General features: G+C 38.5%; 1 protein-coding gene across 1 annotated transcript in view; it reads left to right on the top strand.

Annotated features, from left to right (window-relative positions):
• The window catches only part of LOC128069528 (importin subunit alpha-1-like), a 56,286-nt gene extending 45,999 nt beyond the window's left edge, over positions 1-10,287 (top strand). Inside the window, 2 exon segments of the mRNA XM_052662690.1 lie at positions 8,607-10,147; positions 10,149-10,287. Coding sequence (XP_052518650.1) covers positions 8,607-10,147; positions 10,149-10,287 — 1,680 coding nt within the window.
• The last annotated feature ends 2,753 nt before the right edge of the window (positions 10,288-13,040 follow it).

Genomic DNA, 13,040 nt, shown 5'->3' with positions numbered 1-13,040 from the left:
TAACCTAGATAGCATATTCAAAAGTAGAGACATTACTTTGCCGACAAACATAGATAGAGGGGAGGTAAGAATGAACAAAATATGAGGGACTGGAATCAGAGATGTCAGTATGAACTCATGCTTTTAAAGATAATAGACATATGCATAGAAATGAATGAAAATGAAAACACAACAACCCAAAACCTGTGGGATACTGTAAAAGCAGTGCTAAGGGGAAAGTTCATAGCAATACAGGCATACCTCAAGAAACAAGAAAAAAGTCAAATAAATAACCTACTCTACACCTAAAGCAACTAGAAAAGGAAGAAATGGAGAACCCCAGGGTTAGTAGAAGGAAAGAAATCTTAAAAATTAGGGCAGAAATAAATGCAAAAGGAACAAAAGAGACCATAGTAAAAATCAACAAAGCCAAAAGCTGGTTCTTTGAAAGGATAAATAAAATTGACAAACCATTAGCCAGACTCATCAAGAAACAAAGGGAGAAAAATCAAATCAATAAAATTAGAAATGAAAATGGAGAGATCACAACAGACAACACAGAAATACAAAGGATCATAAGAGACTACTATCAGCAATTATATGCCAATAAAATGGACAATGTGGAAGAAATTGACAAATTCTTAGAAAAGCATAAGTTTCCAATACTGAACCAGGAAGAAATAGAAAATCTTAACAGACCCATCACAAGCACAGAAAATTAAACTGTAATCAGAAATCTTCCAGCAAACAAAAGCCCAGGTCCAGACAGTTTCACAGCTGAATTCAAAAATTTCGAGAAGAGATAACACCTATCCTACTCAAACTCTTCCAGAAAATTGCAGAGGAAGGTAAACTTCCAAACTCATTCTATGAGGCCACCATCACCCTAATACCAAACCTGACAAAGATGGCACAGAAAAAGAAAACTACAGGCCAATACCACTGATGAACATAGATGCAAAAATCCTTAACAAAATTCTAGCAATCAGAATCCAACAACACATTAAAAAGATTATACACCATGACCAAGTGGGCTTTATTCCAGAGATGCAAGGATTCTTGAATATCTGCAAATCAATCAATGTAATACACTACATTAACAAATTGAAAAATAAAAGCCATATAATCATATCTCAATAGATGCAGAGAAAGCCTTTGACGAAATTCAACATCCGTTTATGACAAAAACTCTCCAGAAAACAGGCATAGAAAGAACATACCACAACATAATAAAAGCTATATATGACAAACCCACAGCAAACATTATCCTCAGTGGTGAAAAATTGAAACCATTTCCCCTAAAGTCGGGAACAAGACAAGGGTGCCCACTTTCATCACTACTATTCCACATAGTTCTGGAAGTTTTGGCCACAGCAATCAGAACAGAAGAAGAAATAAAAGGAATCCAAATTGGAAGAGAAGTAAAACTCTCACTGTTTGCAGATGACATGATCCTCTACATAGAAAACCCTAGAGCTAATCAATGAATATGGTAAAGTTGCAGGGTATAAAATCAACACACAGAAATCCCTTGCATTCCTATACACTAACAATGAGAAAGCAGAAAGAGAAATTAAGGAAACAATTCCATTCACCATTGCAACAAAAATAATAAAATACTTAGGAATATATCTACCTAAAGAAACTGAAGACCTATATATAGAAAACTATAAAACACTGGTGAAAGAAATCAAAGAGGACACCAATAGATGGAGAAATATACCATATTCATGGATCGGAAGAATCAATATAGTGAAAATGAGGATACTATCCAAAACAATCTACAGATTCAATGCAAGCCCTATCAAGCTACCAGCGGTATTTTACACAGAGCTAGAACAAATAATTTCACAATTTGTATGGAAATACAAAAAACCTCGAATAGCCAAAGCAATTTTGAGAAAGAAAAATGGAACTGGAGGAATCAACCTGCCTGACTTCAGGCTCTACTACAAAGCCACAGTCATCAAGACAGTATGGTACTGGCACAAAGACAGAAATATAGATCAATGGAACAAAATAGAAAGCCCAGAGATAAATCCACACACCTATGGACACCTTATCTTCGACAAAAGAGGCAAGAATATACAATGGATTAAAGACAATCTCTTTAACAAGTGGTGCTGGGAAAACTGGTCAACCACTTGTAAAAGAATGAAACTAGATCACTTTCTAACACCATACACAAAAATAAACTCAAGATGGATTAAAGATCTAAATGTAAGTCAGAAACTATAAAACTCCTAGAGGAGAACATAGGCAAAACACTCTCCGATATAAATCACAGCCGTATCCTCTATGACTCACCTCCCAGAATACTGGATATAAAAGCAAAAATAAACAAATGGGATCTAATTAAAATTAAAAGCTTCTTCACAACAAAGGAAACTATAAGCAAAGTGAAAAGACAGTCTTCAGAATGAGAGAAAATAATAGCAAATGAAGCAACTGTCAAACAACTAATCTCAAAAATATACAAGCAACTCATGCAGCTCAATTCCAGAAGAATAAATGACCCAATCAAAAAATGGGCCAAAGAACTAAATAGAGATTTCTCCAAAGAAGACATACGGATGGCTAACAAACACATGAAAAGATGCTCAACATCACTCATTATCAGAGAAATGCTAATCAAAACCACAATGAGGTACCATTTCACGCCAGTCAGAATGGCTAGTATCCAAAAGTCTACAAGCAATAAATGCTGGAGAGGGTGTGGAGAAAAGGGAACCCTCTTATACTGTTGGTGGGAATGCAAACTAGTATAGCCACTGTGGAGAACAGTGTGGAGATTCCTTAAAAAACTGAAAATAGAACTGCCATATGACCCAGCAATCCCACTGTTGAGCATACACACCGAGGAAACCAGAATTGAAAGAGACATGTGTACCCCAATGTTCATCGCAGCACTGTTTATAATAGTCAGGACATGGAAGCAACCTAGATGTCCATCAGCAGACAAATGGATAAAAAAGCTGTGGTACATATACACAATGGATTATTACTCAGCCATTAAAAAGAATACATTTGAATCAGTTCTAATGAGGTGGACGAAACTGGAGCCGATTATACAGAGTGAAGTCAGCCAGAAAGAAAAACACCAATACAGTATACTAACACATATTATGGAATTTAGAAAGATGTTAATGATAACCATTTATGCAACACAGCAAAAGAGACACCGATGTATAGAACAGTCTTTTGGACTCTGTGAGAGAGGGAGAGGGTGGGATGATTTGGGAGAATGGCATTGAAACATGTATATCATATAAGAAATGAATCGCCAGTCTAGGTTCGATGCAGGATACAGGATGCTTGGGGCTGGTGCACTTGGATGACCCAGAGGGATGGTATGGGGAGGGAGGTGGAATGGGGGTTCAGGATTGGGAACACATGTACACCTGTGGTGGATTCATGTTGATGTATGGCAAAACCAATACAATATTGTAAAGTAAAAAATAAAAATAAAATAAAATAATAAAGATAATAGTTCAATATTGATGTTTGTATTAGTATACATACATATCTTTCCTAGCTGTGTACACTGAGACAGCCCAGGAGTAATAAAATTCCATTAGAAGCAAGCATACCTAGAGCCCAAATACTGGTTTCTAAATAATACTATCCCAGAAAATGAACTGAACTTCTTAAAGAAGTGGTTGATTTCAGGACTGGAGCAGCAGAGATATAAGTACCCAGGGTACCAGGGTACTTATCTGGGTACCCAGAAAATAAGGACATATTGAAATAGAATGGGGCACTATTGAAGGGACAGGGAGCCAACCTGAAGGAGTTCTTAAGGCCAAAGCTAGAACCATTTGAGCAACAAAATAAATAATGGCAGTACTGAATTATCAATCCATAATATGAATGAGTCCATACTGATATAAACAATTAAATATTCAAATAAGTAAGTGGGAGAAGGGGAGACATCTTCCTTACAAAATAATTTCAATTAATAAAAGCAGAAGAAATAAGAGAAATATAAAAATCACAAGTAGGCAAATATCACAGTAATAATTGTTGTAGACAAGACACATTGATGCATGCTAAAATTAGCAGGCAAAAGTTTGAGGAGAAATAAGACATTTTCATAGTCTCAAGGTATCTGTATAATACACACACCAAGTGTGTTTATTTTTACAGTGAAAGTTCGTACATTTTCAGTGGAGAAACCCAGGAGATGTCATCGCTACCAAGAGACTGGGAATATCCCCAGTAAACTGTTGTTCAGTTGCTCAGTCGTGTCTGACTCTTAGCTAACCCGAGGACTAGCACGCCAGGGTTCCCTGTCCTTCACATCTCCCAGGGCTTGCTCAAACTCATGTCCACCAAGTTGGTGATGCCATCCAACCATCTCATCCTCTGTTGTCCCCTTCTCCTCCTGCGTTAATCTTTCCCATCATCAGGATCTTTTCAAATGAGTCAGTTCTTCGCATGAGGAGGGCCAAGTAATAGAGCTTCAGCTTCAGCATCAGTCCTTCCAGTGAATATTAAGGACTGATTTACTTCAGGATTGACTGGTTTGATCTTCTTGCAGTCCAAGGGACTCTCAAGAGTCTTCTCCAACAGCACAGTTCAAAAGCATCAGTTCTTTGGCACTCAGCCTTATTCATGGTCCAACTCTCAAATCCATACATGACTACTGGAAAAATCATAGCTTTGACTATACAGATCTTTGTAATCAAATTCATGTCTTTGCTTTTCAATATGCTGTCTAGGTTCGTCATAGCTTTCCTTCCAAGGAGCAGGCGTCTTTTAATTTCATGGCTGTGGTCACTGTCCACAGTGATTTTGGAGCCCAAGAAAATAAAGTATGCCACTGTTTCTATTGTTTCCCCATATATTTGCTATGAGGTGATGGGACTGGATGCCATGATCTTAGTTTTCTGAATGTTGAGCTTTAAGCCAACTTTTTCATTATTCTCTTTCACTTTCATCAAGAGGCTCTTGAATTCCTCTTCATTTGTCTACCATAAGGGTGGTGTCATCTGTATATCTGAGGTTACTGATATTTCTCCCAACAATCTTGCTTCCAGCTTGGGCTTCATTCAGCCTGGCATTTCACATGATGTATTCTGTATAGAAGTTATATAGGAAGGGTAACAATATACAGCCTTGATATACTCCTTTCCCAATTTTGGACCAGTTTATTTTTCCATGTCTGGTTCTAACTGTTGATTCTTGACCTGCATACAGATTTTTCAGGAGGCAGGTAAGGTGCTCTGATACTTCCATCTCTTTAAGAATGTTCCACAGTTTGTTGTGATCCACTAGTCAAAGTTTTAGCATAGTCAATGAAGCAGAAGTAGATGTTTTTCTGGAATTATCTTGCTTTTTCTATGATGCAACGGATGTTGGCAATTTGGTGTCTGGTTCCTCTGCCTTTTCTAAATGCAGCATGAACATCTGGAAGTTCTCGGTTCATGACTGTTGAAGCTTAGCATGGAGAATTTGAGCATTACTTTCCTAGCGTGTGAGATGAGGGCAATTGTGAGGTAGTTTGAACATTCTTTGGTATTGCTTTTGTTAGAGATTGGAATGAAAACTGACCTTTTCCATTCCTGTGGCTACTGCTGAGTTTCCCAAATTTGCTGGCATATTGAGAACTGCACTTTAGCAGCAGCATCTTTTAGGGTTTGAATTAGCTTAGCTGGAATTCCATCACCTCAACTAGCTTTGTTCCTAGTGATGCTTCCTGAGGCCTACTTAATTTCACCCTCCAAGATATCTAGCTCTAGGTGAATGATCATACCATCGTGGTTATCTGTGTCAATAAGATCTTTTTTGTATAGTTCTTCTGTGTATTCTTGCCACCTCTTCTTAATATCTTCTGCTTCTGTTAGGTCCATACCATTTATGTCCTTTACCGAGCCCATCTTTGCATTAAATGTTCCCTTGTTATCTCTAATTTTCTTGAAGAGATCTCTAGTCTTTCCCATTCTGTTTTTTTCCTCAATTTCTTTGCACTGATTGCTAAGGAAGGCTTTCTTTCTCTCCTTGCTATTCTTTGGAACTCTGCATTCAGATGCTTATATCTTTCCTTTTCTACTTTGCCTTTCACTTCTCTTCTTTTCTCAGCTATTTGTAAGACCCTCAGACAACCATGTTGAACTTTTCTATTTCTTTTTCTGGGGATCATCTTGATCACTTCCTCCTGTACAAGGGTAAAGTGGTTTTCCCTACTTTCTTCAATTTAAGTCTGAATTTGGCAATAAGGAGTTCATGATCTGAGCCACAGTCAGCTCCTGGTCTTGTTTTTGCTGACTGTATAGAGCTTCTCCATCTTTGGCTGCAAAGAATATAATCAATCTGTTTTCGGTGTTGACCATCTAGTGATGTCTATGTGTAGAGTCTTCTCTTGTGTTGTTGGAAGGGCGTGTTTTCTATGACCAGTGCGTTCTCTTGGAAAAACTCTGTTAGCCTTTGCTCTGCTTCACTTTGTACTCCAAGGCCAAACTTTCCTGTTACTCCAGGTATCTCTTGACTTACTGCTTTTGCATTCCAGTCACCTATAATGAAAAGGACATCTTTTTTTTGGTGTTAGTTCTAGAAGGTCTTGTAGAGCCTCATAGAACTGTTCAACTTCAGCTTTTTTCACATTAGTGATTGGGACATAGGCTTGGATTACTGTGATATTGCTTGATTTGCCTTTTATAAGTTACAGGTATGCAATATAGGAAGCATCACTATGAACAAAGCTAGTGGAAGTGATGGAATTCCAGTTGAAATATTTCAAATCCTGAAAAATGACTCTGTGAAAGTGCTGCACTCAATATGCCAGCAAATTTGGGAAACTCAGCAGTGGCCACAGGACTGGAAAGGTTCAGTTTTCATTCCAATCCCAAAGAAAGGCAATGCCAAAGAATGCTCAAACTACCGCACAACTGCACTCATCTCACACGCTAGTAAAGTAATGCTCAAAATTCTCCAAGCCAGGCTTCAGCAATACATGAACTGTGAACATTCGAATGTTCAAGCTGGATTTAGAAAAGGCAGAGGAACAAGAGATCAAATTGCCAACATCTGCTGGATCATCAAAAGAGCAAGAGAGTTCTAGATAAACATCTATTTCTGCTTTATTGACTATGCCAAAGACTTTGACTGTGTGGATCACAACAAATTGTGGAAAATTCTGAAAGAGATGGGAATACCAGACCACCTGATCTGCCTCTTGAGAAATCTGTATGCAGGCCAGGAAGCAACAGTTAGAACTGGACATGGAACAACAGACTGGTTCCAAATAGGAAAAGGAATACGTCAAGGCTGTATATTATCACCTTGCTTATTTAACTTCTATGCAGAGTACATCATGAGAAAGGCTGGGCTGGAGGAAGCACAAGCTGGAATCAAGATTTCTGGGAGAAATATCAATAACCTCAGATATGCAGATGACACCACCCTTATGGCAGAAAGTGAAGAGGACCTAAATAGTCTCTTGATGAAAGTGAAAGAGGAGAGTGAAAAAGTTGGCTTAAATCTCAACATTCAGAAAACTAAGGTCATGGCATCTGGCCCCATGACTTCATGGGAAATAGATGGAGAAACAGTGGAAATAGTGTCTCACTTTATTTTGGGGGTTCCAAAATCACTGCAGATGGTGATTGCAGCCATGAAATTAAAAGACGCTTACTCCTTGGAAGGAAAGTTATGACCAACCTAGATAGCATATTCAAAAGCAGAGACATTACTTTGCCAACAAAGGTCCGTCTAGTCAAGGCTATGGTTTTTCCAGTAGTCATGTATGGATGTGAGAGTTGGACTGTGAAGAAAGCTGAGTCCCGAAGAATTGATGCTTTTGAACAGTGGTGTTGGAGAAGACTCTTGTGAGTCCCTTGGACTGCAAGGAGATCCAACCAGTCCATTCTAAAAGAGATTGGTCCTGGGTGTTCTTTGGAAGGAATGATGCTAAAGCTGAAACTCCAGTACTTTGGCCCCCTCATGCGAAGAGTTGACTCATTGGAAAAGACTCTGATGCTGGGAGGGATTGAGGGCAGGAGGAGAAGGGGACGACAGAGGATGAGATGACTTGATGACATACCTGATTCAATGGACGTGAGTCTGAGTGAACTCCAGGAGCTGGTGATGCACAAGGAGACCTGGCATGCTGCGATTCATGGGGTCGCAAGGAGTCGAACATGACTGAGCGACTGAACTGAACTGAACTGAGCTGATATTCCCCGTGTTGCACAATATATCCTTGTATTTTTTTAATGAAAATATTTAAGTTTTTAATCCATTTTGAGTTGACTTTTGTGTGTGGTGTAAGATAATGCTCCTATTTAATTCTGTTCTATGTGAATATCTAGACTTCCCAACACTATCTGCTGAAGAGACAATCCTTTCTCCATTATATATCCTTGGCATCTTTCTCAATGAGTTGTTCTCCATGTAAGTTTGGGTTTATTTCTTCACTCTTCTGTTCCACTCGTCTTTATTTCTGTCTTTATGACAGTACCATACTTTTTTTTTTTTTTGTACCTTCATAATGAATTTTGAAATCAAGAAGTGTGATGCCTGCAGAGCTTTTATCTTTCTAGGATTGGCTTGGCTATTTATGTTCCTTTTTGACTCCATATGAATTGTAAAATTGTTTTTTCTATTTCTCTAAAAATGTCTTTGGGTAGTGGACGTTTAGAGGCAGCAGGCCCTGCAGCTTGTGCACCGCCTCCAGTGGATGCTTGAGCCTGCTGTGTAGCTTTCTCCCTTTGTCTCATAATTATGTCCACAATGAGAATGCTAATTCACCGGCTCCCTGCCTCAACAGATTCAAGAACAAAGGGAAAGACAGTACAGAAATGAGGTGTCACCGAATAGAAGTTAATGTGGAGCTAAGGAAAGCTAAGAAGGATGACCAGATGCTGAAAAGGAGAAATGTCGGCTCCTTTCCTGATGATGCTCCTTCTCCACTGCAGGAAAACTGCAACAACCAGGGCACTGTAAATTGGTCTGTTGATGATATTGTCAAAGGCATAAACAGCAACAATTTGGAAAGCCAGCTCCAAGCTACTCAAGCTGCTATGAAATTGCTTTCTGGGGAAAAACAGCCCCCTATTGATAACATAATCTGGGCTGCTTTGATTCCAAAATTTGTGTCCTTCTTGGGAAGAACTGATTGTAGTCCCATTCAGTTCGAATCTGCTTGGGCCCTCACTAACATAGCTTCTGGGACATCAGATCAGACCAAGGCTGTGGTAGATGGAGGTGCTATCCCATCATTCATTTCTCTGTTGGCATCTCCCCATGCTCACATCAGTGAACAAACTGTATGGGCTCTAAGAAACATTGCAGGTGATGGTTCAGTTTTCTGAGACTTGGTTATCAAGTATGGTGCAGTAGATCCGCTATTGGCACTTCTAGCTGTCCCTGATATATCATCTCTAGCATGTGGTTACTTACGTAATCTTACTTGGATGCTTTCAAATCTTTGTCGCAGTAAGAATCCTGCACCCCCCTTAAAGGCTATTGAGCAGATTCTTCCTACTTTAGTTCATCTCCTGCATCACGATGATCCAGAAATATTAGCTGATACCTGCTGGGCTATTTCCTACCTTGCTGATGGTCCAAATGAGTGGATTGAAATGGTTGTGAAAACTGGCGTTGTACCCCAACTTGTGAAGCTTTTCTGGGCTACTGAATTGCCAACTGTGACTCCTGTGCTCAGAGCCATAGGAAATATTGTCACTGGGACAGATGAACAAACACAGGTTGTAATAGATGCAGGAGTATTTGCCTTGTTTCCAAGCCTGCTGACAAACTCCAAAACTAATATTCAGAAGGAAGCTACATGGACAATGTCAAACATCACAGCTGGCCACCAGGACCAGATACAACAAGTTATGAATCATGGATTAGTCCCGTTCCTTGTTGGCCTTCTCTCAAAGGCAGACTTTAAAACACAAAAGGAAGCCGCATGGGCTGTGAACAACTATACAAGTGGTAGACCTGTTGAGCAGATCGTGTACCTTGTTCATTGTGGCATAATAGGACCATTGATGAACCTCCTAACTGCAAAAGATACCAAAATTGTTCTGGTTATTCTGGATGCCATTTCAAATATCTTTTGGGCTGCTGAGAAACTAGGTGAAACTGAGAAACTTAGTATAATGATTGAAGAATGTGGAGGTTTGGACAAAATTGGAGCTCTACAAAACCATGAAAATGAGTCTATACAAAGCTTCATTAAACTTGATCAAGAAGTATTTCTCTGTAGAGGAAGAGGAAGATCAAAATGTTGTGTCAGAAACTACCTCTGAAGGCTATACATTCCAAGTGCAGGATGGCTCTGCTGGGACGTTCAACTTTTAGATGTACATCTGAGGCTTAAAGTTGTTCATTGTGTACTATGTTTGGTATAAGTTTGTCTTACTGTTTCTCTACTAAGGACTCTTTTTAAATGTGGTTTTTTATTGTAGCACTTTTTACAACAAAACTATACTTGAACAGTTCCAAATTGTACATACTGTATGAAGCTTCTCCTCTCAATGGGTTTCTTATTTCTATGTGGAATTTCATATTTTGCAGTGTCCTGTAAATAAAGATTAAATTCCACCCTTTACAAAAAATAAATAAATAAAATGTCTTTGGATTTTTGATATTGCATCAAGTCTGCAGATTTCTTTGGGGAGAAACATTTTAACATTTTAACAATATTAACTTGCAATCCATGAACACAATTCATCTTTCCATTTGCTTGAGTCCTGTTTAATCACTTTCAGCAATATTTTGTTGTTTTCAGTATATGAGTCTTTCACCTCTTTGGTTAAATTTATTTCTAAAAATTTTTTTCTTAGTGGTACTATGACACAAAATGATTATTTTCCTAATTTCCTTTTCAGATAGTTTTTTACTAATGTATATAAATGCAAATGACTTTTGTTTGTTGATTTTGTACTCTGTGCTTGTGTGGATGCTCAGTTGGTTCAGTCATGTCTGACTCTTTGCGACCCTATGAACTCCTCTATCCATTGGATTCTCCAGGCAAAAATACTGGAATGGGCTTCCACGCCCTCCTTCAGGGCATCTTCCTGACCCAGGGATTGAACCCACATCTCCTACATTGCAGGCAGATTCTTTACCAAAGAATCACTGGGGAAGGCCCTTTGCATCCTATAACTTTAGTTAATTCATTTTTAGTTCTAATAGTTTTTTTTAAAATGATGTTTTGGGGGTTATATATATATATATATATATATATATATATATATATATATATATATATGAGATCATGCCATTTTGCAAAAAGAGTTAGTTTTGCTTCTTACTTTCCAATTTGGATAACTTTTATTTCTTTTTTGCCTACTTACTGTGGCTAGGACTTCCAATACTGTGTTAAATGGAAGTAGTGAGAGGTGAGCATCCTTGTCTTAATCCTGCTTTTAAAGGAAAAACGTTCAGTTTTTACCATTGTGTATGATGTTATCTGTAGGTTTTTCATATGTAATCTTTATTATGTAGAGGTATCTTCCATTTGCTCCTAGTTTGCTGGAAGTTTTTAAGATGAAACTGTTGAATTTTGACAACTGCTTTTTCTCCATCTATTGATACGGTCTTGTGGTGTTATCTTCTGTTCTTTGGATGTTGATGTATTATTTGAGTTTATTACATGGAACCACCCTCATATTCCAGGGATAAATCCCACTTGGTCATGGTATATGAACCTTTTAGTTTGCAGATATCATAGCTCCTACTCCTGTCCACTATAGAACATGTGGACAAAAAAGCCAAACTCTCTGCTTCCTCCTGGATAGGGAAACAGTCAAGCTGTATGTACAATGCCCCCAATTTCTCCAAGACCCCCATCCAGAGTACTTACCTGTGTCCTGCCAGTCTCAGCTGGATCCACCACAGTAAGCAGCCTGGGGGAGAATCGAAATGGAAGCTTGGGCTGGCAGACACCATAGGTCACTCTGCTGGCTCATCAAAAATTGACCTGACAAAACCACAGGTGCCACCTTCTCCTTGGGGAGTCATAGGGTTGATAGAGAATCCCAGAATCTGGCTGGGTTGATTGGTAGGAGTTGTCTCCTGTACAAGTTAGTGTGAAAACCAGGAGAGGTGTCTACTTTGTCCAATGCAAAGATATGAACATGCAGAGAGAGACAATAAAAATGAAAACTCAATCAAAGACGTTCCAAGCAAAGGAACAAGATCAATCTACAAAAATCAACCCAAATGAAAGGACGTGATATGATTTACCTGACAGAAAATTCAAAATAGGTGTCATTAAAATGCTCACTGAGGTCAAGAGAATTGTAAGTGAGAATTGCAACAAAGAGATAGAAAATATTTTTTTAAAGCCAAATACAAATTAAGGAGCTAAGGATTGTAATAATTAGGTTAAAAAAATCATTATAGGGGTTCAACAACAAACTAGATCAAACAAAAAAAAAGGATCAGTAAACTTCAAGACAATTCATTAGAAATAACCCAATCAGAGTAACAAGAATAAAAACGAAAAAAGTAAAGGGACTTATGGAAAACCATTAAGACATCCAATATAAACACTATGGAAGTTCCAAAAGGAGAAAAGAGAAAGGACCAGAAACCTTATTCAAAGAAATGAGTGAAAAAAGCCCCATATCTTGAGAAGGAAACAGATATCCAGATGTAAAAGTAGCCAAATCATCAAATAAGATGAATCCCCTAAAATCCACAACGAGACACTTAATAATCAAGTTGTCAAAAGTCAAAACAAAGAGAAAGGGGTGGTCCTAAGATGGCAGAGGAATAGGACGGGGAGACCACTTTCTCCCCCACAAATTCATCAAAAGAACATTTAAATGCTGAGCAATTCCACAAAATAACTCCTGATTGCTGGCAGAAGACATCAGGCACCCCGAAAGGCAGCCCATTGTCTTCGAACGGAGGTAGGACAAAATGTAGAATATAAAAAGAGAGACAAAAGAGGTAGGGACAGAGATCCATCCCGGGAAGGGAGTCTTAAAAAAGAGAAGTTTCCAAACACCAGAAAACACTCTCACTGGTGGGTCTGTGGTGAGTCTTGGAATCTCAAAGGGCAACATAACTAGGAGGAAAAATAAATAAGTAAATAATAAAAC

The sequence above is a fragment of the Budorcas taxicolor genome, chromosome X, assembly GCF_023091745.1.
Source record: "Budorcas taxicolor isolate Tak-1 chromosome X, Takin1.1, whole genome shotgun sequence".
Taxonomy (NCBI): Eukaryota; Metazoa; Chordata; class Mammalia; order Artiodactyla; family Bovidae; genus Budorcas; species Budorcas taxicolor.
This window is presented reverse-complemented; position numbering and strand designations above follow the sequence as displayed.